Source organism: Talpa europaea (assembly GCF_964194135.1).
Source record: "Talpa europaea genome assembly, chromosome: 14".
NCBI lineage: Eukaryota > Metazoa > Chordata > Mammalia > Eulipotyphla > Talpidae > Talpa > Talpa europaea.
Genome location: NC_140082.1, coordinates 31,176,209 through 31,203,817, shown reverse-complemented (window position 1 = coordinate 31,203,817; position 27,609 = coordinate 31,176,209). Strand labels below are relative to the sequence as shown.

The window sequence follows — 27,609 nt, the reverse complement described above, 5'->3', positions numbered from 1 at the left end:
AACAAAATCTGGTGCTTTTTTTTTTTCCATTTTTATTGCAGTAATATTGGCTTATAACATCATACAGGTTTCAGGTGTACAACACTATAACTTGACACGTGTCGGTATTACATTATGATTCCCACCAGAATCTAGTTTCCATCCCCTACTGCACAGTTGGGCCCTTTTACCTGATTTACCCACTTTCCATTGTCTTCCTCCCTTCCTTTCCAGAAACTGCCATTTTGTTCTTAGAGTCTAAGAGTTTATGTTTTTTGTTTTCTTTTTGGTCATATTTCTTTATCTTTCACACATCAGTGAATCATATGGTATTTGTCTTTCTCCATGTGATCTGTTTCACTTAGCATAATATCCTCAGGGTGTATATGTGCAATGGAACACGTGTGTGTGTGTAGGTATCTTGCCATTTACAATGATATGATGAACTTTGGAGCATTGTTTTAATTTAAATAAAAGGGAAGAGGCTCCATACCTAGCTTGAGCCGCATTCCCAACCACAGATTGAAGACCAAAAGACCAAGCTTAGGTGGGAGGAAGCTCTCTGTGGGGTTGTCTTTTGGAAGAGGTCATGGCTATATCTCAAATAGGAGCATATCTGTTACTTACTGCCAGACGTTGGGTGAAAACAAACAAAACCAAGAGTCCTCAGCTCCAGCTGTGTTCCTCAAAGCTTCCATTATTCAATACCAGGTCAAACCTGCAGGCCATATCTGTGAAGGGAAGGAAGTCATCAGACCTTTAACCAACCTGGAACAGACCAGGAGTCCAGCAGCTAGTGTAACTATCTCTCTATTTTTCCATTAAGTCATTTCATCCCATATGGAGTTTACTATGGTTGTTAGGAGCTGCCATCCTCTTTCCTACACCCCATCCTACAGGTGTCTACCAGACCCCATCCCAAAAATGTATACAAGGTCCTGGAAGTTCTCACATCCATCTCGGACTGGGCAGTGGCAGCATCTATAACAATATCCATCCTCTTGGGAAAGTCTGTGGTATTCTAGACTTTAGTGGTGTTATGCTAATGAGGTCTCTGGGTATTTTGGCTCCCAGAAACCTCCCCAGAAAAGGATGGATCATGGATAGAAGTGGATAAAATCATAAAATCTCTTCCTGATTCTTACAACTGGTCATTGACTTGTTTAAGCACTTGTTCTGATTATTTCTCCTACTAGTTGTCCAACCACGTAAGAGAGATGTCCTTGTTGCTTTATTCCCTGCTCTATTTTTAGCACATAGTAGGAGTTGTAGAAATATTTGTTGAACAAATGAATAAATATTAATAATTAATTCTATGGAATTCAGTATCAATACTTGTTGGTTAATGGATTATGCCATTAGTCAAACATTACAATGCATGCTGGTATTTTGCAAAGTCCTCCTTGTCCAGAAATTTTCAGGAGTACTGATGATTTTCTCTCATTAGAAGGACTTATTGGTAGTATTCTGTCTCTGGGAGCTAGTAGAGAAAAAAACAGATAATATTGCAAAATGGGCATCCTTTTGAACTGATTTATCAGAGAAACCATTTTTAGTTTTGATGTATTTTTTAATCAGGAAGCCTACTTATGACTTATAGTACAGGTAAGAGCACAAACAACAGTAATTTCAGAGATCTTTTAGTAAGCTCCCCTTGCAGAAGTAGAATATTTAAAGAAAACATACCCTTTTTTTTGGAGAAGTCACCTTGTTAACAAAGCTTTAAGCCACACATAGACAGACTTACAGAGGTTCTGCGTGGGGTTCTGCATGGGCTTTTGTTTATTTGTTTGTTTTTTGCTTTTCTTTTTGTTTCTAAGGGTAGAGGTGGCTAAATGAAATGTTATGTGTCATTTCTAACTCTGTCCTCCAGGATTTGTTACATTTGCCATTGCAAAAGTCTAAGTTTTAAGAAGCAGGCCTTGTTACTAATGGCCAATTCACTTCCTAACTGATCCTATTACTTAACCTTGGTAGATTCTCAGAACATGAAGAGTGTGATGATTAGTAGGAATACTAATCATCTTATAATAAGACTAATAATTAGGAGGAGACTGACTCCTAATTCCACCAGCAGCGTTGAGGACAGGTCTGCTTTTCTCAGGTGCATTCTGAGCTAAGTGTGAAGATGATATTTTTGAAAGTAAAGAAAACAAAAGTCCTTAGCTTTCTCTGGAAATGACAGAAGGGATGGCAGTGCCATTTCACAGTAGCACCACTGCTCACAGACGGCAGGTGACAGTTGGAGCCCAATGGAATGTGTGTGGTTGAGTTTATAAAGAGAAACGTTGGGCAATTTTATTTTCAAAACACTTGAACACCAGAACACAACAAAGGTACACATTTGTGGCTATTATATATGAGGGATAATCTCAAAAAATCTTGAGCCAAATAAAACTCTAGCAAGGACTCTGAATAGGACTTGCTCTTTAGAAGGAGGCTGGGTAGATCAGTGATTAGATTAATCTTAATTCAGTCAATCTTCTGATAACACAAATTCCATGATGTCTTTTGCCAAATGCAAGTGGTGGGTTCTGGACACCCCATAGTTTCTCTGAGCTTGCTCACGGATTAGGTAAGAGAATGCTTCGTGTCCCGGTGTGGCACTGTTCCACCTGAGCCCAGGCCTGATCAGAGCCACATACCAGAAGTGGTTTAAAGTGAAACTCTAATCTGTAGACTTAATTTTTTAAACCAAGTGGTATGGAAGGGTTAATCCCTGTGCAGGCAGGCCAGGCAGAAGGAAGCTGGAGTGTAGCACTTGTGAATCAGTCTGCAGGCAGGCCCACTTTTGTGCGCATTGCTGGCTGATACCTCATTCACTTCCATGCAGGAGTGGATTTCAGCCTCTGTAGTGATGTGAAGTATCTCTTGTCAAAGCCTGCCGTGTTCTCAGTAACTGACTGAGTTTATCTGAGCATCTTGTCTGCAATTTTAGTTTGTCAGCAGTCTGAATGCATAGACCCAAACCACCCATCACTTTTTAAACCACAGCAACACCTAGTATTGTCTGCACCCGACAGTGGTTACTCTGGGAATATTTGCTAAAGAGTGACATACAACAGTTCAAAGGAAAGAAATAGACATAAGAGGTTCAGACAGCGGTGGAAGTGGTTGTGTCTCAGGCATTCACCTATTCACTCAGAGAATCCTTACCCGCCCTCCCTAGAGAAAATGATAGTTCCCTCAACAGCCCCTATTGTTACCTTCTATCCCCCTCCCTTGCTTCATTTTCTTTATAACATAGACTATGTAAGGTAGTAGTAAATATCCATTTGCTCATTGGTTTGTTTTGTCCAGCTCCCCCTTATAGCAAAAGTTGGTTCCCAATAGCAGATCCATTTCGGTTTTGTTGTTCACTGCTCAAGCACACAACCCAGAAGGAATGAATGTATACTGTAGATAATATATCTGTGGCTTGTGCATACTGTCTAGCACACTAGTTCAAAGCATGGACTCTGAGACCAGATACCTAGGTGCAAATCTTCACTCCATCTGTCATAGGCTCTGTGGGCTTGGGATGCAACTTACCATTTTTGGGTCTTGTCCTCATCTCTGTTATGGTTTAATCATGGTGACAATTTCATGAGATGGGAATAAAATTAAGTGAGTGAACACATATAAATATCCTGGAATTCTGCCTGATATAAAATTAGAGACCAATAAAATGAGAGAGGAGAGAGAGAGAGAGAAAGTCAACATATGACAATAATATTACTCGTGTTAATAAACAGACACTCATACATTGATATTTTAATCATGTGAGTGAAAATTGAATAGGGAGAAAAGTGGCAGAAAAGAAATAGAGAAATACAAGAAATCAAGAGAACACATAGACAGATAAATGGTCAGAGAGCAAGTTGGAACAAGAAGGAGCAGTGTCTTTGGGTTTTCTTTATCAGAGAAAAAATTTTTGTCTATAAGGTGTTTTGAATTTCCCAGAGCTACGGTTCACTGTCTAAAGAAAAAAGTTAACTACTCTAAATTAATATATGGGTTTTTAAAGATACCTTTAAGCTAATCTTCCTGTCTCTGTATTATTTAGAATCAGACATAACTTTAAAGGCCCACAGTTTCCCACAAAGCAGAGAAAGAGTGTGAGAGAGAGTAATCTACTTGGTTGTAATACTTTTAATTAAAATATAGAAAGCCTCACTTCTTCTATGACTAGAACATTAAATCATTGGCACGACACGCAACACAAATTAAATGTATCTCAACATTTCTTTAAGTCTTTGAACTTCTGGAAGAATCAAAGGTATTATTGGAGAGAAACATTCCAGGTCTTAAAAATATTTATCATGCCGACACACAATTAGCATGGGGGCTCAGGTCCTCTGTTTTATAGTTGTCAGCTAATTTTGGAAACTGGCAACTGCACAGAAATAGATGGTGTGCTCTTGCTTCCACACTTCCTAAAAAAAGAACTGTTTGCATGGTTCAGGAATGGGAAAGGCTAGGGGATGAGGAAGAACTATTTCAGACAGCAAATAAAAGCTGGTCCCATTCTGCACTGGTGAATGTTCTACACATTTAAAATTAAAGTGTTTTTAAGGGATTTTAAATATTCTACAAAAACTGTGTAATACACATGGGACACTTGTCTGCTTTTGAAATGTACTTGTCACTTCTGGGTTTTTTTTTCCTTTGATAAAGTTGAATCTGTAGCACAACTTCAAATTGCAGAGAATGTCCCTGTTTGTTAAAATTGGTGATTGATCCAGCAGCCCTACAGCAAAAGGAAGCATTATTATTACATTCTGTGACTTTAAGACCTCAAGAGGTAAAAAGGGATTGCCCCAGGATATGCCACCTAGCAGGAGGGTACACCCTCCATCATTTCAAGCTGCTTCTTAGACCCCAGGCCAGCTCTGTTTCTCAAAACATACAACTTCCATCAGTCATTTTCTCATCAATGTTTTCATTTTTAGCATTCTGCGATCTTTGAAATCAAATTATATTGGTAATGATAACAAAGGCAAAGAAATTAGTGCAGTTAAACTCCAAAGGCTACTATTACTACAAAATTAAAAAAACTGAAAAAAAAAAAAGAATTTAAGAGACATAAGAGACCAGAATTAACTGCAAGTAGAAAATGTTTCATGGCTCTATTGCACTAATATTCACTGAATGCTGTGTGGTGTACACTGAGTATTCAATATTTTGAGTAAGACCTGGTCTTTGACTTAGAGGAGTTTTCAGTAATGGAAAATTATAAATATCAGACACTTTGTGTTTATCTAATATTCTTTACTGACATATAGACACCAAGAAGGAAAGATCAGGATCTAATTAATCCTGATGCATTTGAAAATCTCCATCACAGTGTGTATTGAACATATTCTAAGTGTTGAGTTGAATGTGTTGGATGAATAAATATTAGTGATGAAGATGATCTATGCTTAGACAGCAATGTTAATAATGGACATTACAACTTAGAAAAGTTTATTGACAAAAACATGACCTCTATGGTACCATTTTTTAAAATAGGCTTTGTTTTCTAGATCAGTTTTAGGTTCACAGCAAAATTATGGGGAAGGTGCAGAGATTTCCCCACCTATTCCCTTCCCCCACTCTTACACAGCCTCCTGATCATCATCAGCCCCACCAGATGTAATATTTGTTACAAGTGATAAGCCTACATTGATGCAAAGGCCCTAGTTGACTTAGGGTTCACTCTTAATGTTGGATTTTCTATGAATTTGGACAAAAGTATAATAACCTGTATCATAAAGAGCAGTTTTGCTGTGCTGAAATTCTACATAGCACCTTCTTTAAGTTTTCTCAATTGGGTTATGAGGGAAACTTATCTAGAGAAAGAATAACTTATTCTACTGAATTTATTTTCCTCAAAAGTTGCTTTACCAGAAGCATAAATTCATAAAACATGAATAATTCAGATTGATAGCAATAGTAAACAGGTAAAAATGAAAAAATCATTATTTAAAAGCTCTAGTGTTTTGCTGATCTCAAAAATGGTGATTGTTAGTGAGTCCTAGATACTTTGCTGCAGTCAGATACAATAGTTCTTTCTCTGTGTTTTTATAAATCATGGGTCTACAAGCTCCAGTGACGTTCGTAGGGTTAGTAATATCATTCAACCTGTGGTCATCCATTAATTTATCTTCATCAAAAATAACTTTTCCTATGAAGTAATTCTATAATTCTAGTGTAAAATTTTTGAGTACATGGTTGTTTAAAACATAATTCTCCCCTGCTAGTACTTACCATATGGAGAACATAACTTTCCCCCCAGAGTTTGTTTTTTGCTGTTTGGATTCACTGAGTGGAGTTCTGCATTGTCTTTCATGCATAACTCGTACCCATAATTCACAATCTAGGAATTTATAATTTATTTTTTAAATGAAAAAAAATGGATGTGGGGAAGGGAAATATAATTGCTTTCAATTTTATTTATTTTTAAAGTGTATTATTTCTTAGTGAGGTGATGTCGGTATACAGCACCCTAAATTATAAAGAAATATAGGTTCATACCTTCTCAGATGTAGATTACCACACTATCCCCACCACCAAGGCACCCACGCCATAGTCCTTCACCAGAGTCCATCAGGCCCACTCTACACTTTGCTCCTCATCCTCCCCTATCCCTTTGGAAGCCTCAACTCTACTGTCATATTTCTGGGACTTGTTTTGGTTGGTTTTATCTGTTCCTTTGTTTTATTTCTCTATATTCCACATGTGAGTGAAACCATCTGGTATTTGTCTTTCTCCTTCTGCTTTCTTTTGCTTAGCATAATCCCCTCCAATTTTATCCATGTTGTCACAAAGGGCAATATTTCATCTTTTTTTTTATAGATGAATAGTATTCCATTATATAATACACACACACACACAAAGCTTCTTAATCCACTCATTTGTCACTGGACACTTAGGTTGTTTCCATAAGTTAGCTATTATAAATAGTGCTGTAATGAACATAGAAGTGCATATATCCCTTCAAATTAGTGATTTTGCATTTTTGGGTAGCTATGTAGGAGTGGAATTGCTGGATCATATATTAGATATATTTTTAATATTTTGAGAAAACCTCCTTACTGTTTTCTACAGGGCCTGTAGAATTAGTCTACATACCCACCAATAATATATGAGGGTTTCTTTTTTCCATATCCTCACCAACACTTGTCATTTCTGATCTTTTTGATATGGGCCATTCTTTTTATTTTTCCCTCACTAACATGGCTAGTTTTTATTTACAAACAGAGAAAATGGCTGCTTAACTCTGCCCTTAGGTCCTCACAACTTCCCTTTAGGGATCCTGGGATTTGTAGTTCCTGTTGTCTTGATGGAGTGGGGGTGCATCCACAAAGCCTGTATGGAATTAGCTCAGGACATCCTTTCCCCCTAACAATTCCCCCTTACACATTTTGCCACCATCCTCATGGTTTTGAAGATCAAATGTATGGATGCTGGGGTACAGTTTCAGATGAAATTTTTTCTCAGGGTTCCCATTGGAAAGCAAACCAGTCTCTCCAGGTATTATCCATTGTGGAAAGCAAAAGTCTTCCATTTCTGGGAAATAGTTTATCAGTCCAAGCCAAAAAAAAAAAAAAAAAAACACCCAAATATCTGGAGGCATTAGCCAAAACAAAACAGCAAAGTACAAAATCACAGGAAAAATATTAAAATTGATTCAACTTATGCAAAAACAGTTTCTCTCAACCTTGATCCCAAATTGTTTCAACAGCGTAGCAAAAGTTTGCAAACCAAATCTACTTTTAAACCATATTACCTATTTTTGCATAAAATCACAGGACAGAATAACTAAACAGCAATTTTAGCTGGCTTTGTTAGAATACTCCATAAAGAATCAGAGCGAACTCTTGACATCCAGTTCATGTAGGCTTCAAGAACAAAGTTGGTCTCATCAGACTCCACCTGAGCTTCCTCTTTTATTTTTTTTTATTTGTACAAGAGCTGGGGTACAGGCCAGAGTTGCAGGAGGGTGAGAGGATTCGCCAGAGACAGAGCAGGGAGCAGTACAGGTAGATGGACCGAAGACGCTGCTGAGGGGAGCAGTGGGCGAGACACGAGAGGTCTGCGTCACTATGTGGGATTCTCCCTGGCTGGCGGCCGGGAATTGAACTGGCGCTGCGGAGGCTGTGGACACAGCGGCACTCAACCTGCTGCGCCACCAGGAGGCCCAGCTTCCTCTTCTTGAGGGTACCAGGGCTTTTTCTTTTTCCGGGTTGTCCAGTCCTGCCCATGGAGGCAGCTTCCTCACCTCCCTTGGAGGTCCCTGGAACCTACGGACAAAGCAACAGGTTCTCCTCTTCTTGGTTCAGATCTATTTCAACTTCCTGGAAGATTCCATTCAAAGCCACACAATGACACTCATGTCCAATTATTTTCATTTAAGCAGACAAAATCCCTATGGAAGTTATGCAAAAATAGACTCTGAGATAAGTAGTAAAAAAAATACTAACACTATTTTCATGCTGTGTTGGTATCAAGGGGAGAGAAAATAAACACAAGTTAGCTTTGCTGGAAAAAAAATACAACATTACTGCAGATCCTGGTCACTCAAAACAAGAAAACTTTATGAATTCAGAACAAAATGCAAAAAAAAATTTACCAGTATTATATCAAAGAAAACTTAATATAAATCAGGTATATTTCCAGGTCTATTCAGTTCTTTGTAGGAAATTTTCACTCTCAACATTTCCATCAATAGGAATCTGCTGAGGCCTTTTCTCCCAATTTTCTCCAGAAACAATTTCTGCACTATACAGTATTGCAAGGCAACAATCACCATTGACAATTTACATACATATCAGATATTGAGAGTTTGTATACATGTTTTAGAAAATCAATGTGAACATTTCTGTACATGTCAAAGTGTTACCCTTTTCCCAAGTGACAATGCTTCCCTTCTAGTTTTACTTTACTAGGTAAGCCAAATAGGACAAATTCATCTAATGCCTTTCCCAAGAGGAAAGGGAGAAATCTTGTGGAGTGTCTCAGGAGCTCTACAAAGGTTCCACAAATTTCCTTCTATCAACCAAATGACAGACTATCAAATTTTTACTTGAATTTAGATTTCTGGGAAGCTTTGTTGATAAGGGCCATTCTCACAGATACATGTGGGCAGCTCACTGTGGTTTGGATTTGCAATTCTAATTTTTAAGAGGGACAAGAACCTTAAGGACCCTTGTGAATATTATGCTTTTTCTCCCCAATATTTATAGTTGTTGTGCCCCTATGCCTAATTCAACATCAGTTTTTCTTAAGCTACTATATATTTGATCTTTCAAGGGCTCCAACTTCATTTTCATAGAAATAAGAACTTTTCCACATTCATATCCATCCACTTTACATCATGTTTAAATAAATTTGAAAGTTAGAATGGTTGCCACTTATAAAGACAGGTTGAGGACCAAACACAGTTTACTCTCTATTAAGCTTGGAGACATAGATAGCAGGAGCTACAGTGAGATGGGCCTTTTTGAGAGCTGTCACTCTTTTTCCTAGTGCGTGTCCATGGGAATGGAGAATGTTGGTTACTCCAATAAGGTTTTGAAACAGAAGTCAGTTACAGACACTTCAACTCTATTGCTCTAATGTAGTTAACTCCATTAAGGGCAGTTTTGCCCCTAAGGGAACATTTGACAATATCTGGAGACATTTTATTTTATTTAAGATTTATTTATTTATTTGTTTGTTTGTTTGTTTATACAAGCACTGGGTACAGTCAGAAGTGCGGGAGGGTGAGAGAATTCACCAGAGCCAGAGCAGGGAACAGAACAGGCAGATTGACGAAATACACTGCTGAGGGGAGCAGCGGGCACGGCAAGAGAGGTCTGCGCACCATGTGGGACCTTCGCCAGCGACTGGGGATCGAACCGGCACTGCAGAGGCTACTGGCAGCTTCTCAGTCCAGCTCTCAACCACTGCGCCACCAGGGGAGGCCCATATCTGGAGACATTTAAACTATCACAACTTGAGGGGATACACATTACTGGCATTTAGTGGGTGGAAGCCAGGGACATTGCTAGGTATTCAACAGTACCCAGGACAGTTCCCACAGCAAAGGATTATCTGGCTCAAAATATCATTATAATGCTAAGGTTGAGAAAACCTGTTCTACTTCAATTTAAATGCATTGATTTAATATATGTCCAACATCATTTTAAAACATACCAAGTTGACTCATCATAGTAAAAGACATATAATCTAGGAAGCAATAATGAAAAGTTAAAAGATTTAAAAAAGGAAAAGTTATTGGACCTTAACCCTGTGGTGCTCTTATTACTATGAGCAGACTCTAAGCATAGATCTAGTATTCAAGAGCAACAAGAAAATCAGAAAAGTTCGTTACTTTATTCCTTACAAAATGAACAGATACTGAGTTAGTACTCATGTGTTGGTCTCGAGTGGCAAAATGAAAAATAATAAGAAAACATTTGAAAGATCTTTCTGTTCTGATAAATATAAAGGAAAAGCAAAAAGAAAGGTGTGTTCAGATACTGCCTGGAAAGAGAAATTTCTCATGCAGCCACTCAATTTTTAGAAGATATGAATATATGTGCAACATTCAGCAGTTGGTAGACAAAGCTTTTCAACCGTAGTTTTACTGAAGAAATGGAAATATTCTTTCAAAGTCCATTTCTGTAGCAATAAAAGCTAAAGGTTTTAAATTATGTGATTGTATGGAAAGGGATAGAATTGGACTTTTAGTGGTGAACTTAATGTAGTATATACACATGTTGAATTTCAATGATGCTCACCTGAAAGTTATACAATGTTATAATGCAATGTTACTTCAATAAAAAATCAAATCATGTAGTTATTTAGGAAAGGTATTTCTATAGGAGCTGAATTTGTCATCACTCATTTTAAAAGGCAGTATAGCTCTATGGAATCATCAAGTCCTTACAGTGGCCAGTTCTGTCAGAGGTAAAAGGTGGAAGGAAAAACTGCTAGAAGCTGGGACAAGAGGGGTGAGGTGGGTAGAGCAGTGACAGTTTGTGGAGGAGGAAATCCTTTATTTAGATTGACAAAATGATTCAAAAAAAAAGAAGAAGAAAATGTGATTTTAAAATCCAGGGTTGAGGGCCTCCCTGGTGGCGCAAGGGGTTAAGACGCAATCTATAAAGCTCTCTGCACCTCTGCAGCACAAGTTCAATCTCCCAGCCAGTGAGGGAGCTACCCACATGGCACAGCAGACCTCTCCTGTCTCACCCACTGCTCCCCTCAGCAGTGTATTTCAGTCGATCTGCCTGTTCTTTCCCCACTCTGTCTCTGATGAATCCTCTCATGCCACCCCCATACCTCTGGCCTGTACTCCAACTCTTGTATGCATAAATAAATAAATCTTTTAAAAAAATAAAATAAAATCCAGGGTTGATATGTTGGTTTAGGAGGTCCATGAACTATCTATAGATTCTCACCACACTTGGTATATATATATATATATACCAAGTGTGGTGTGAATCTAGAGAGAGAGAGAGAGTTATAGAGTTATTATTTTTCTACATAAGGCAGTTGTACCTTTCATAGCATTCTTAATGGGATTATAGGACCAGAAGAAGATTATGTCATTGTTCTTAAGAATTGCAGCTTTAATACCTCAGTCTAAAATTGAGCCCACCTGCACCCTTAAACTGTCTCAACATAATGCCTACTATTTCCTACTCCTATGCCTTGCTCCCAAGAGCAGCTATGATTGAAAAAAACAAGTTAATTGTGAAATTCATCTCTGGTCACTTTTATTAATGTGCAATAGGTCCTTTCATTTGTGACTTGTTTTTTGTGCCATTTAAATTATCAGAGTATCTGCCTTCAGTTGGGACTGGTAGGACATTATAACAAAGAAATGAAAAGCAGCAATTTTCTGCTAAAATAGTTGAATTTATGTTGCATATGGCCCTTCCTAAACCTCAGGCAACAAAGATCATCTACACCAAAAATACATCTTCAAAGCAATTTGTTCCTAAATCATTCTTAGAAAATATAAGTGTTTTGTTTAACTAGAAAATATCTAAAAAATGGTTTGAGATTTTTCTTTCCCATTTTCCTTCTGCATAAACATTTTTAATTTAAATGTTTTAAACATTTTTAATTTAAACGTTTTAAACATTTTTAATTTAAATGTTTAAAAATGTTAAGTTCTACCAACAGAAAGTAAAGGCAGATATTTTGCACACTTAGGAAACCTTTTTGAAAGTAACTTTTGAAATGTTTACGAGAATTAACCAAAATGTGATTGGTCAACAGTAAATTTCTATACAGCTGCATATATGATGTCTTTGCAAATATGTGTAATGTCTTAGTGTGTTATATTGTGGTTTGTGAAGGAATTTTTTATAATTTTCCAAAGTGAGCTAATCATACTTCTTTTTCTCTTCTAGAGAGACAACCACAGAATTAGCTGGAAATCTACCAAGGTGAGTTGACTGGCTTTGCTTATTCTATACATGATTTCTGATACAGCCTGAAACAAGTGCTGTATCTTCTTCAATAGGCCTTCTTCATTTTTTCTTCCTCATATCCGATTTGAAGGCCTCATATTTCACTATATAAGTGCCAAAAAATTGTGTCTGAGTCACATATAAGTGATGTAACCAAGAAGTAATGAGGAGAATATCTATGTATGACTTAGAGAAATCATTCTCATTCCTTTGAAGTTATATTATGTATCTGTGATGTATGAATAAGCTATATTCACCACAAAATCATAAAAATGCTGCTTCCTTTATTATATTCACAGGAATTGGTACTCTAAAGATAGACTGAATTGGTTTCTTCCAAGTATGAGTATCCATTATTATTATTATGTTTAGGATTTATAGGTTTGTGAAAGAATCCTGAAGTTTCCCTAAAGCTTACATCATTGTTGGTGACATAAATATATCTATATTTCTTGTTGTCCCATAAATGAATATTTAGTAATATTATGTGATCAGGAAAAGATTGATCAACAGAAATTAATCAATGTCTTTTAATGTCTTTGGTATTTTATGTCACAAGATGAAGTAAAATATGAAAAGTATGTAAGTGACAGACAACTAGGCATCAAATATGAGTATTTATTAGAAGAAAGAAAAAAATAGATAGGGAGTGGCAATATTTTAAGCACTATTTTACTGGGTATTGCAGACAGCCCCCGGCATCATGCCTTAGTCTTTGAAGGTACTCAGTAACCATTAGTGAATGAATGAATAGGGCATAGGGTATTGCCTGGGAACTGTTGGAAATGGAAATCAGGAGAATCTCAAAACAAGAAAAAGATGAGAGAACAGAATGTGATAATGAACACACCAGGGAATGGGGGAAAGTACATATCGTCACCATCTGTTATAGGAGATAAGCACATTTGGTTGCTTTTTTTATGTAAAGAAAATCTTTGCTTGTAGGATCATGATTAATATTGCCAAAAAACTGTTTACTGTGATCCAAATATTTAAATTGCTATATGTCTTAATTCTTTGGAAAACATCCCAAAGAAACATTTCAACTATGTGCCGGTTTACAGGGTTAAAAGCATACGTGTGTTCTGGTGTATGTATCCCCACTGTTTGTTTGTCATTGTGCTTTCACTCTGGAGAAGGTCCACTGTAAAGACCTGTGCGTGCTGTCATTTTCAGGGAGAGAGTCGTGTATCTGCCTGTGTTTGTGGTGAAGAAGTTAATCCCAAAATAATGGAATGAGGAATGACTTTCAAACTTTTCTAGAAAGGCTAAGAAGCAGACACCCCCGTATTGTCAGATGAGACCCACACAGAGCTGTAATCATGCAGATAAAAATTACTCAGATGTCTGAGAAATCTGGTGCACACCCTGAATTCTATTAAGTCGTGTTATATTGTGAATACCAAGCAGCAATTTCTGTATTTGCTGCAAACGATCTTCTTTAGAGCTGGTTTCTTCTTGAGTTTGGTGGGAGGTATTTTAGTAATAAGCCCACTTATTTTTTTTAATGAAGTTTTGTTATTCTAATATTGCATGGTTTTGAAATAAACAGAACAATCCCATTTGAACTGCAATTCACAGTCATTGTAATGCATGGTAATAATGTGTGACAAATGATATGTCATATCTTTGTCAATTATTCTTCTAATGCAGCTTTAGGTACTCTTTTGACTTTCCCCATGGGTAGTTTAGGACATAGCCACTGAAAATCATTTCAATTCACATTAACATTAAATAGTGTAATTAGTTGATGATGAATACTCTTGGCGTCCAGACTGTTCCTTTGCTGGTATTTTTTTTTTTAACATTCTTGTAAAATTCAAACAATTGTTCAGTTACCAGCCTTTCTCCAAATTTCTTCAACCTGTCACTGGGAAAGTGCAAATGAGCCCTGGAAAACCTTGGTGCTATTTAGAACAAGGCACCTGTAGTTATTTTGTTTGTTTGTCAGCTTATGATTAGTAGAACATGACACTTTGAATTTTTTTATCCTTTTAGTCATAAAAGCATGCTTATGCTGTGACATCTAGGAAAAATGGAAAATTGCGATTCAGGCAACTGCTAACTAGTGATATGTGGCTGGGAAGGAAGGCTGTGGCGATTTATAACAGTTTTATGGTTCAGTTTTCATTGGCTTTGACTGTCGTGAAATGTTCAGAAAAGCCATTTACAAATATTGCACAAGGGTGGAGTATTTCAACTTTAATTGCCTTACATGGCATTAATTCAAAGTAGCTGGCCACTGGTTGATAATATTCTCTGAAAATGTGCAAATCATGTAGCAGAGGATTGTGTCTTGATGGTTAAAAATGCTTTGAGGTTGAAATGAGATATGTGCATAAGGTACTCGAATGGGCACCAGGTTTGCTTTTTATTATTAATGATAACCTTAATATGTTTCTGAATTCTTGCCATTTCTGTATTTAAAACCTAGTAATAATGTCACCAGAAAAATAATCAGGTGATATGAGCAACATGCACTACACTTTGTAATTATATTTTTTTGTTTCTCTCTTTTTTTAATGATTTTTATTTTATTTTTTTATTTTAGACTTTGTAATTATATTAAAATACTAAACCAATGATCTTATTGGATTAAAACAAATATTTAAACTGGCCACACCTATTCCTCATGCTGCCCTCTTCATCTTTACATGTGTGGGAATGGAATGTGTGGTTCCATGTCTTCAACTGTGAAGATGATCAATCTAACATGCAATTCCTCATTTTTATTTTGCTGTAGCATAGGACAATCTAGCAATCTGAAGAGTTGTTTATTTCTGTAACAAGCCTGTTAAAATATCTTTTTTTTTACAAATGCAAATACCTCCCAACATAATGATAATTAATTCAGTTTTCAACCAACTAACCTAAATAGTTTTTGTCATAAAAATATACTACTTTTCCTGGCCCTGTACTCATTCTCCCCCCAAATCCTCATGACTCCCACAGCATAATCCTTTTCTTAATTAAATTTCTTAATTTAATAAATGTGGTAAGAACTTAGCTTGAGATCTCAAGATCCTTTTTAATGGTGAAGGGTGTTTATTTTAGGTAGGTATGTTTTAAATCATGGTAAAGCCCCGTTTGTTCAAATGGAATGGAGACTCTAAGTTATGTGTGATAGCTTTCCTTTGGATTGCAGAGTAAAAGTATAAACAAGGTTTATAGTAACAGAGCTTTTACTATAATCATGCAATATTAATGACTGTTTTTGAAAAAAGAGAACATTTTAATTCCTTATTAACACAAGCCACTGTTTCCCAACATATACTAAACTTTATGGAAAATAAAGCAATTTAATAGACCCTAATAGAAGTATCTTATACTAAAGTAGAGTTTCTTAAATATTCTAAAGTAGGTCTGGTTTTTAAAGCACAACACCCAGAGGTTAGGAAGCACTTTGATTAACATGTGTATCAGGAAATGAAGATTGAAATAATTAACTATATAAATTAATGTCATCTTTTTACTAGATTTTAGTATCAAAAAATAGAGTCAAGAGCCAAAGGTTAAAGTTGTGAAAGAAAAATGTAAACTTTTTTTGGCATTTTAATCAGATAACTTGAACTATTTTCTATTCCTTTCGTGAGGATTTTAGGGAACATAAGTAGTCAATGTATTACAATGGAACCCAAGTCCTAGAACACCACTATAGCTGCCACAGCATTATTTGAGATCCTCTATCAAGAAGCTAGAAGTGCTTGGTATGTGTGAATGTCAGAAATAAAAATCATTACATTGCAGCTTCACAAATGGAATTTGATCTTAAATTATTGACCTTATCTTAAATTTTAACTGAACAGATTTCACTTAGCAGAGGGCAAGACTGAACTTTCTGCTGGATCCCATTTGTCAGTCACCATAAGAATGACAGGGCTACAGCAGCAAAAGAGAAAGTTACAGGAAAGACATCAGAGTAAGCTCTACAGGCTCAGCTCACCACTTGTGGCCCTAGAGAGGCTTAAGTAAGATGTGTAATCCTCTGTAGAAGTCTTTGGTAGATAAGAGAATCTCACATTTCTCATTGTCTTCCATGCACAATGCTGGCTTCTGAAAGACCTTGAGAAATCAGAAGAATATTGGTGACACCCAAAGTCAACAAAAGCAAAAGTAAACATGTGGGGCTACATCAAACTAAAAAGGTTACGCACAACAAAGGCCACCATCAAGAAAATGAAAAGGCAACCCATGGAATGTGAGAAAATATTTGTAAATCGTATCTCTAATAAGGAAGTAATTGGTGAAATAGAAAAAAACCTCATAATTCAATAGCAAAATGCAAGTAAGCCAATTAAAAATATGACAGAGGCCTGAATAGACATTTCCCCCAAAGAAGACATACAGATGGGCAGCAGGTCCATGAAAACATGCTGAGCATCACTCATCATCAGGGAACTGCAAGTCAAACCTACTTGTTAGAAGGGTTATTATCAAAAAGACAGGAGACAACAAGTGTTGGTGAGGATGTGGAGAACATGAAACCTTCAGGAATTATTGGGGATGTGAATTGATGCAACCACTATAGAACACAAAAAATTAAAAATTGAACTACTTTATGATCCAGCAATCCCACTGGGTATTTATCCCAAAAGGGAGAAAAAAAAAAACACTAACTGGAAAAGATGAAGAAAATGTGACACATAAATGCGATAATTGGCTCACTTGCATTTTGGTACTGGGTTATGAGAGTTATATATAATTATATAATAATTATGAGAGTTTGCTGTATGAATTATAGAACATTATTTAACCATCAAAAGAGAGGAAATCTTGCCATTTGTAATAACATGAAAGAATCTCCAGGGCATTATACTAAGGGAAATAGCCACACAGAGAAAGACAAACACCCCACAGTATCTGTTTTCAAAGCTTCTGCCAATTTCCCCACTCAGGTCTAGTCCAAGCTCAAAAACTAATGGAAAAATAGCCTAGGCATTATTTTGTGGGATTGTGAAGGAAACTACTCTTCCGTCTTTTGAGGGATTTTCTCTAGTTATGAGTCCAACAACTGTAATATTATTTAATCAGAATTAGGTATAGAAAGAAAGAAAGAAACTCACATACATATCTTATTTTAATGAACACTCATAAACCTAACTTTTTCAAATTTCTTTTAAATTTTGCACTGAAATAAGTTGCTCTTTAATGACAGAATTATATAATAAATTACACTTTCAAATAAATGGATTTTGACCACATGGTATCACATACTTGGAGTCTAAAAAGAAATCATGGAATCAGAGTAGGAAAGTGGTTGCCAGGGGTTGAAGTTGGGGATGGGTGGGGAGTGAAGGTGGGGAGGGGCATATTGGTACATAAAGGCCTAACCTCATTCGAAGTTATCTAGAATTAATGAAAATTTCCTTCATCCTCAAAAAAGAGTAATTCCTCCAGTTTTCCTGGGACCCAAGCCTGGTACAATTCAGTATTTATATATCCATCACTGATCCATTAATTCAGCAAAGGCACTTTGAACACTAAAGGTGTGCCACTAAAGGAACACTAAAGGTATGAACACTAAAGGAAAGGTAAAGGTGTTGTGGTAAAAAGCAAACAGAATATCTTTTCTTCCCCTAGTCTACTGTAGCAGATACAGATAATCAAGAGCAAGGTGGAAAGCTTAATGCCATAGGAAAGGTACAAAGACATATAAGTAAACAAAAAGTCCGTCAGCAGTGAGATGGGCCACTTCTGATGGGAGGAAGCCAGGACAGCATTATAAACCAACGTTTTGAGCAGGATTTGAGCAGATGAGTAAGACTGTATGAAGCATGTGGCAGTAGAGGGGGAGTTGTGCACTCTGCACAGAGGGGTCATCCTCATTGAGGCCCAGGGGAGATGTGCAGCAAACATGAAGTGGCGCCATCCTGTTGGATGGATTACAGAGGAAGAAAGCAGAACTTGGGAGATAACTGCTTTATGCAAATGGTTAAGAAAGGGGCCTCCCCGGTGGCGCAGCGGTTGAGCGCTGGGTTGTGAAGCTGCCCGCAGCCTCTGCAGCGGCGGTTCGATCCCTGGCTGCTCCCCAGCCACCGGAGGAGGGTCCCACATGGCGCGCAGACCCCTCCTGCTGCATCCGCTGCTCCCCTCAGCAGAGTACTTGGTCCGTCTGCCTGTTCTGCTCCCCGCTCTGGCTTGGTGAATTCTCTCACCCTCCCGCGCTTCTGACTGTACCCAGTGCTTCCAAATGAATGAATGAATGAATGAATGAATGAATCTTTAAAAAAAAAATGGTTAAGACACCAGGACTGAGGAGTTATGACCTTACACTTTCCACAGCCTCCCTCTCTAAGATTATCTACTTAGCTAATTAAAAAACAAACAAACAAAAAAACCTCTGGCATAGGTACCTGGGTACCTGGTTTCCAAACATTGCACTGTCCAATTTCTTGCTTCCAGCAACCAAGCATTGTACTGCATACTAACTCCAAGTCTTTAGTTGCAATCCATAAGATGTATTCTCTCTTCCTTCCTGTCCTGCCTCCTAACTTTTTTTTTCTTTTTCTTTTTTTTTAAGATTTATTTATTTATGTATACAAGCACTGGGTACAGTCAGAAGCATGGGAGGGTGAGAGAATTCACCAGAGCCAGAGCAGGGAATAGAACAGGCAGACTGACGAAACACACTGCTGAGGGGAGCAGGCAGCAAGAGAGGTCTGTGCGCCATGTGGGACCCTCGCCAGCGGCCAGGGATCGAACTGGCGCTGCAGAGGCTGTGGGCAGCTTCGCAGCCCAGCACTCAACTGCTGTGCCACCAGGAGATGCCCCTGCCTCCTAACTTTTTACAGTCCATCCCCCTTTATCGTTTGTGACTGAACCCACTTAAAAGGCACTGGCTATATTGGGCTAGAAAATGTAGATTGACTTTGTAATTATAATTCAAGAAGAGGGAGAAAGTCCAGGGTTAATTCATTGCCCTGGTACATTCTCTCTTTCTCCTCTGCCACCCTCAGTGTGTAGGGGATGGTGTACTTCATTTTCAAAGTAAGATCGCAGAAGCTCCAGTTATCACATGGAAACATACCCACAACCAGTAAAGAAGGAATTTCTTCTCATGTATTTATGATGGAAGGCATATTAGGCTATTTAGGAGGAAGATAGGAGTCAAAGTAGAGGGAAATTACTTGGTAGATGTCAGCAGCCTCTAACTAATGAAATCCAATGCCATTCCTCTATTCTTGGCTCTGCTCAAGGTAGGGACAACTTCCTCTTCGATGAAATGCTCTCTTAGTTCCTAGGGCCCTCGGCTCTGGGTCTTCCTCCCCCTTCACAGTCTTCCTGCCTGCTCTTCTCCTCTGCTTGGCTCCATATGTCCAGGTGCAGGGTTTCCTTGAGCATTTCTCTCTTACATGGTAGAGAGGTTTTCGTTCCATTCCATCGGTTAAAAATTCATTTAATTTTATGCAGCTAGCCTCTCCCCAACCCCCCTTTTTTAATCTCCAGCCCTAACTTTGAGTTTTTAATCTGAATACCCAGCTGTCAACTTAACATCTCTTTCGATATATGACCACAAAGTTGATTTGACCAGAAAAGAATTCTTGAATCCTGCCCACATCTACCTGCCACCACCAACAACCCTCAAATGCAAAACCTAGAGATTATTCTATTGCCTTTCATTTTCTCATATTTAGCAGCAAAGCCTATTTGGTTCAACCTCCAAAATTTATCTTTCATTTGTCCACTTTCTCCACCTTTTTCAGAGCCAGCATTAACTTCCACCTGCACTATGAAAATAGTCTCTCCACCAGTCTTCCCACATCTTCTTTCGCAATTCATTCTTCTCATGGCAGGCCCAGTGATCTTTGAAAAGTCATTAATCATAACAGTTGTTTTTTATGTAGTTTTTTACTTATTTTCTCCACCAGCGTCACTTCTGTTCCTTTGTCCATTTCCCTGCTGCTTCCCTGTTAACCTTGGAGCCCTCAGGAAGTTTACTGGGTTGTTTGCTTGTTTGGCTTTATATTTTATATTTTCTCAAATTTGTTTTAGTTTCAAGCCAAGCAACAGTTTCCTATTGTTTGATTTTAATCAAATCAGTGCTGCTGGGCTTCCATGGCCTGCCTCTGTTTACCTCTCCAACCTCATCACCTCCAACTTTTCCTTTTGTTTGCTTTGTTCCTGACTCCCTCTTATTTTCTCAGGGAGCCCCCCTTTGGCCACCCTCCCTGAAGTAGGTCTCTCTGCACTGTTATTCACTGTCACATCACCATATTTGTTGTTCACACAGTGCTTCTAATTATTTGATCATCTATTGTCCATTTATCTATTATCTGCCCTCCTCTTTTAGTCCCCAGAATAAATGTATCCCTTGCCTGTCTTATTTACTCCTCCATTTGCAGGACACAGAACATTGCTGACGGCCAGCAGATATCTGTTGAATGTGTGAGCACCATTTTAGAGATAAGAAAAGTGAGGTCTGCTCTCCAGGTCCTTGAGCTTTTTCCTCCTTCTACTTGGAAGTCCCCCACCTGTTTTTCCTCCTTCCCAAGCTATCTCCCACATTTTCTTCTAAACCAGGGTTGACAAACTCCAGCCTATATATCAAATCCAGACTATAACCTGTACTTGTAAATAAAATTTTATTGGAACACAGCCATGCCCGTTTGCTTACATATTTCCCAGGTCTGTTTCTGTGTTAGGTTGTCAGAGCTAAGTAGTTGTGGCGTAGACTGTATTGCCTGGCAAGTTAAAAATATTTACTATTTAACTTCATGGAAAGGCTTGCTGACCCCTGCCCTAGACACATCGAGATGTCATTTCTTCTCTGAAGCCACCTCTGCTCTGAAGAGTTTTAGGTTTCATCTGTTTCCAAAGCCCCTGGTGCCAATCCTTAGCCTAGCACTTATATAACCTGGTAATGTAGTTTAACAGAGGCATTTTAAACCTTCTCCACTAAGTTGGAAATGTGTTGAGATGCCATTATCATTCATTGTTTATCCTCAATGCCTTGCAGTGTCTGGAACATAGTAGACCCTGAATAAATATTTGTGTAAGACTTTGACAATTTGAGTGAGTAGATTTCAAATTAATGATAATTTTTTGAATTAGGAAACAGAATACTTGGGTTGCTTTAACAAAATTCCATAGATTGGGTGGCTTAAACAATGAACATTTCTCACAGTTCTGGAAACTGGAATATCCAAGATGGAATTGGTAGCCATTCGGTGTCTGGGTGAGAATCTAGTTCCTGGTTTGCAGACAGCAGCCCTCTTTTTCTTTCCTCGCCTGGTATAAAAGGAGAAACACAAGATTGTAAGGGTTGTGGGTGAGGGACAATCAATCACTCTCTGGTCTCTCCTTATAAAGACTCTAGTCCTGTCATGAAGGCCCCATCCTCACGACCTCTTCTAAATCTAATTATGTCACCGTGGCCCCTACCTCCTATTCCATCACATCAGAGGACAGTATTTCAGCGTATGGATTTGCCATCCATAGGAAAAAGAGAGAGAGGGGGGAAACATTGAAGAAACCCGCCCCCCCCAAAAAAAAAATCACCAGTGGTAGACCAGATGTATGATATCTGCCTTCTATTAGCATTGGCATTCTGCTTATTTCTTTATATTCTGGAAGCCCACAAAAATTTATCTTATTGACTGGAAAGTTATTAACTTTAATCTGTTTCCCAACTATTTGGGGCCATTACAATTGAGTATATGTTAGCATAGAGGTTCTGAGAATAAAATTAAGTGATGCATGTAAAGTGCTTGAAACAGTATTGACATTGTTGTTTTATTAGAAGAAAATTAAATTTGCAAGCTAGTTGAAATTTGAGGTGGGAAATGTAAGAGTACCAAGCCATAGGCTATATAAACCTCTTCTTCAAATATTCATTATTCAGTGGCTATATTTTTACCTTGCTATGCATGGTTATAGATTTAAACAAAATACCCCAAACATTAATTATAAAATTCCCTTGACCTTGCTATCATACATGAACATAATGACCACCCAAAGAAAGTGTAGATGCAAATGCGGCCCATCTATCGTGGACAGTTCTACTAGAAACATGGTTTTCATTAATTCTCTAAATTACCTAAATCAAAACATTTCACTCTTTATAGATGTACGTAAGAGTCCATAGTGACTGAATTAAATTACACTTGTTTTATAATATAGTGTTCTGATGTGTAACAGACTATCAAAGGAATGATCTTTACAAGGAAAACTTTAGAATATTGTTAAGTTACTCACTGCATGACCTATTTAAGCTGTTCAGATTCTTCTTGTTGTAGACTGCATAATTAAATTTTAAATGGAACATGATAAAGAAATTATACTGGTGATCTCCAGAGATTTTGATACCCTATTTGGCTCTTTATAAAAGTATAGCAAAGGCATACTTTAAAATTTAATAAAGGCCTGCCCTAATTTTTTTTCCTTTTAGATTTTCCTTATCTGCTCAGTAATTCAAAGCTGTGTTATAATATCCACAAGTGTTACCTGAAATAAATGATCAAAATAAAAATTCTTAAAAGCACATTTATCCCAATTTGAGAATTCCATTATTTGCGCATGAGAGCTTTTGTGTAGCAGTTGAACTCCTTTAAGATAAAACCTGCCATTTCCTGAATCTGTCATCATAGAGAATTGGAGCTTTATTCATTCTGTTTGTGGAAGCATTCATATCTTCAGAGCTTCTAGAGCAAAGGGGGTAGAAAATGGTTTCTGTGGAAGATATAATTTTGCAATTAGAATTTCTTATTTACTATGTAAAAGTTGCATTTCTTCTGAGAACTGAAGGAAGAAATTGAGAGAGAGACAGAGATACTGACTCTTCAGGAAGAAAAGCCAATGTAGAATAAAGGAAATTTCCTGGCTTGAGCCTCCCATCAGCCATTGCAGTCTCTTGGATAAATTATTTTATTTTATGAACTTCTTTCATTCATTTTCTTTTGTGTTTTAAGGGGAATACTGCCAAGAAAATAATTATATGTAAATATAATTTTCCTCTATTCACTTAATACCACATTGTTGGATAAAACATATGTGTGTTACGAGGGAGGCCTGTGTGGTTTCTCTGAAGAGCTTCAGATTTTCCGTCCTCTGAGCTTTGATAAAACCCCACATGGAAGAGTTTCTGTCTGTCTCCATTTGGGGTTGGTTTGGTCTTTCTACCTTCTTAAATATTTGCCTCCATTGATATTTGGAATTTTCAAGCTACTAAGAGCATAGAAGTTAATATGATGTTTTCTTATTTATATATACATTAAAAAAAAACAACTTGTAAACCTTTCTTTTGGATTAGGTGTTATAAATGTTCCCATTATGTATTTCCCTTTTCCTTCTTTCTGGCAAATATACAGATTTCTTTTGGGGCCCAAACCACTCAAGCATACTGTGTTGTTTTCATTTTTCAAATAAGCAACATTAAACTCACATAACACTATATAAAACCAAAATGAGGCAGTGACACAAGCCAGCAGAGAAAATAAACTCACCATTTAGCCCACTATTTATCCTTAACCTTCTGCTTGTCATGCTTTTGGGGTAGAATGTCTAACAGCAAGGAATCATGCAGCTATCAAGGATCTTAAAGAGAAATCTAGACTGGGAGCATGACTTCCCAGTAGATAGGTCGGAATCCTGCCTTATCATCCCAATACAGCATGGGAGGCCCTTCCCCACCCAGCTGCAGGCCTGTGGGGCCCAGGCTATCATCTAAGAGGGTGACACCTGGTGGCTTGTAAGTCACAGTAGTATACCATGTTTCCCTTTCAAAGTGAAAGGAAATCATTCCCAAATTAGACTTTCAGTGAAATAGGTTTCTATGGATACTTTGCAATTAAATAATTATTTCATGAGGAATGAAGATGCTTAAAATGAATTTCTTAATATTGACAATAACATGATGGAAATATATGAGATCCCAGAATACCTCCTATGACAACCCCTGCCTTTAAGAACCAAAAGACTATAAAGGTGGAAACTGAATTATAGTAAGAAAAAAACACTCCTCCTTAGCTCCCTACTCCGAGCACAAAATCTGTCACTTGGCAAGGTGAAAACACTTTTATTAAATACATTAAGTACCATATAAATTTCTCAGAGGGGAAAAAAAAAAACATTTTCTCGTACGGAAATAAGAAAAATACCACAGTGGAGCTATAGACCTTCTGGGAAGAAAACAGAAAAACAAAGCAAAAAACAAGGGACATGGAGTGTCCTGAAATGGAACTTCAGCCAGCTGGTTTCAACCAGATGGTTTGTTGAGAGAATAATGAAATATGAGATTGGAGAAGTAGGTTGAAGCCAGCTTGTAAGCTTTGAAATGATAGAAGCCTTTTGCTTTTGGTTTGTTTCGTTTTGTTTTTAGGAGGCCATTGAATGCATTGAAACAAGATGAATTTGTAATTCAGAGTATGTTCACAAGGTTAATTCGCTGGTGTCCTGCAAAATGTAATAGAATGGGAAGGGCTCCACCAACCCATAATTTCCCTGAGGACTAGGGCCAAGTTCATTTTGCTGCCTTCATAGCTTTACCACCTAGCACAGTGTCTCTAGCACATAGTAGGTGCTCAAATATGCACCACATGATTTAATGAGTAAATGGGAGATGATTTTTCAAAATAGTTCAAATGAGGTTAAGTGGATAGACAGGACTTGTCATGAACAAAGGAAAAAGTGATGGTTGATTATGGAAAATGTTGGAGAAAATAAGTCGCTAATACTTGCTTAAATTCAGGTGATGAAGGAGAGAATGGACAAAATGATTGTCAAGTTTCCAGTTTAGGAATGTCACAGTGTCACCCTCAAAATCCTGGGCGAGCTGGGGAAAGAGCTTGTTGAAAAGTACGGGGTTAAAAATACAGTTGTTTTATGATGAATTTGAGATAAAGCCTAGATAACTAAATACACAATCCTGGTGAGGGGTGAAAGGTGCCTCTTAGGAGCTGTTTCCATGGAAATTTAGTTGAACTCACTTTGTATACACAAATGGGTTTTCCTGTCTTTCATGGTGGCATTCCTTGACAAATTAGGCAAGATGCAAATCTGATAGGAAGTCTTTGAATACAAATAATGTTGAAGCTGGATCAATATAATACCCAATGTCTTCTAATTCAATTTTATCTATAGAAAAGGGAGTTGTCCAGGGCAACTTCCATGTGAACTATGCTTTCCTTTTCGATGGCCACCTCCAATGCCATCTTTTCCCAGGCGTGCCCTGTGAAAACATGTCTGTAACTCTGTTGAGGGCATCTGCTGGCAACATGGTGTATGCTGCCTGTTCTCATCTGGCCTTTTTCATCTTGGCCTGTACATCTCGACTAATTCCATCATGGAATTAGTATGGAGTTTCTTTTCTAGGTTCTTGCCTGAAGCTCTGGCATTGACAACATTCAATTGAGAAAGTCTTACCCAAGTTCAACTTCCATGATGCAAGTTTCTCTTTAATAACAGTGTGAAATGAAGCCCAAGTTTAATGCAACATTTTAACTATTCATTTTGCAACCCAATTCTAGTATTTCCTAAATATTATAAATTAAAATTTCCTATAAAAGAGTAGCAATTCATTTGAGGATGCTTCAGGACAACTTTAGGTATTACATTTAAGGGAATATAGGTCATAAGGCTGATACCTGGTAGCTTAGACAACGTGTAAATCGAGAGAGGTTGTTAAGCTATGTCAATTTTTAAAATTTATTTACTAATTAATTTATTTTCTTACTTCATTGTTAATTTTGTGCAGCATTTTATTTCTCCCCTCAGTGACATCCCTGTAGTTCACCCACCACCACATCACCCGTGATCCATCACCACAGTCCCTTGTGCTCTTTCCTCCCCTATATGTCTCAGATCTGTAGTTATGAGCTATGTCAGCTTAAAATTTTGCTTATTGTGTGTAGACATTTGAAGAGCACACAGGGATGCTTGTGAGAGTGAAAAGTTGTGCTCTGGTCACTATCACAGTGAAGAACAGTGGTCTTTAGAATTAGAAATTGAGCACTGGTGAAAGGAGCTGAGGACAGGAGAGAAGGAGGAGGTCATTGCCATTGTTGTGAAGAGTCGTTGCCCAGAGACTACAGAGATTGCTGATGTGCTCACTTTCCTCTTCTGCGCTCATTGCATCCTCTCTCTTCTCTGACACATGTGCAGTGTGCTTCTCAAAACTTAATGTGCATGTAAATCAGCTGAGGGTTTTATTGAAATGCATATTCCAATTCAGTTGGTCAAGTGTGAGACCTGAAATTCTGCACTTCTGACAAGTTCCCAATGGAGCGCTGATGATTCTGACTTTACAACCACCCTATGAGTAGCAAGGGACTACAGAACCACATCTTGCTTGAAAGAAGTGACAGTCACTTTCCGTTCTACAACCATATTTTTGGGTATATGGTGCCTTCATTTCTATTATTTTACCTTATCTTTGGTTGGTTTCTTACTATTTACTTTTTGAGCAGATGTTACAAAGCATTTTGGAAACTGCCACTGCAGGAGTAATTTCTTTGCAAACTCTGAATTACTACGAAACCACCGTAGAAGTCTGTTGATTGAAGAGAACAATATAAAGGCAATACTATGTAATCTAGCCCATATGAGTTTCAGATACAATATCAATCAGAAGTTGACTTTAAGTTCCGAGTTTATGATGAGTAGCTATCATTGAAGGAGAAACCAGAAGTTTGGCTATTAGAAAGTTTTTGTTTTACAAGTATGAAGTCCTATTTATGGCAAGTAATTGAATTCCCAGATGTTCTCATTCTGAATCAGTGACTGTAGATAGTATAAGTGTAGGTATATGGCAGTGTGATATATAGTCATATTTAGGAACTGGCTTCAAAACAGTAGTCAATTCACAGCTATAGAGCTGATTTCTGGAAACTGACATTTATTGACTGCACAGATGTTAAAATTGTCTTTGTTTTATTATTTATTCCATCCAAACTGAGAAGTTTTATTGAAACAATATTACTACTCTCTTTTTACCTCTATTCCCATTCATCCTATCCCCTCTACTAAAGTAAACTGAGGTGTCTTGGATATAGTAATCTAATTTGGAATGACTCGAGAGATAGAGAGATAGGTAACACTGAATATTCACAATTCAATAATGAAAAATAATCACTTTAGTGGAAAGCCAGCTGTTCTTTGTTTTCTGATAGGCATGTGATGTTGATGAAAAATAGCATTCATGTAAAGTTTACTAAGTAGAATTGGTTTGATTCAGGGTATTATGCTATTTTGTAGAATAGGAAATATT

The 27,609-nt window shown here is 37.5% G+C and overlaps 1 protein-coding gene across 7 annotated transcripts in view; it reads left to right on the top strand.

Annotated features, from left to right (window-relative positions):
• The window catches only part of CELF2 (CUGBP Elav-like family member 2), a gene marked incomplete at both ends in the record, with an annotated part of 490,184 nt that overhangs the window by 99,030 nt on the left and 363,545 nt on the right, over positions 1-27,609 (top strand). For all 7 annotated transcript variants that reach the window (XM_084253948.1, XM_084253950.1, XM_084253942.1 and 4 more), the window contains one exon: positions 12,348-12,383. In XM_084253948.1, the coding sequence (XP_084110074.1) occupies positions 12,348-12,383 (36 nt within the window). The remainder of the gene's footprint in view (positions 1-12,347; positions 12,384-27,609) is intronic.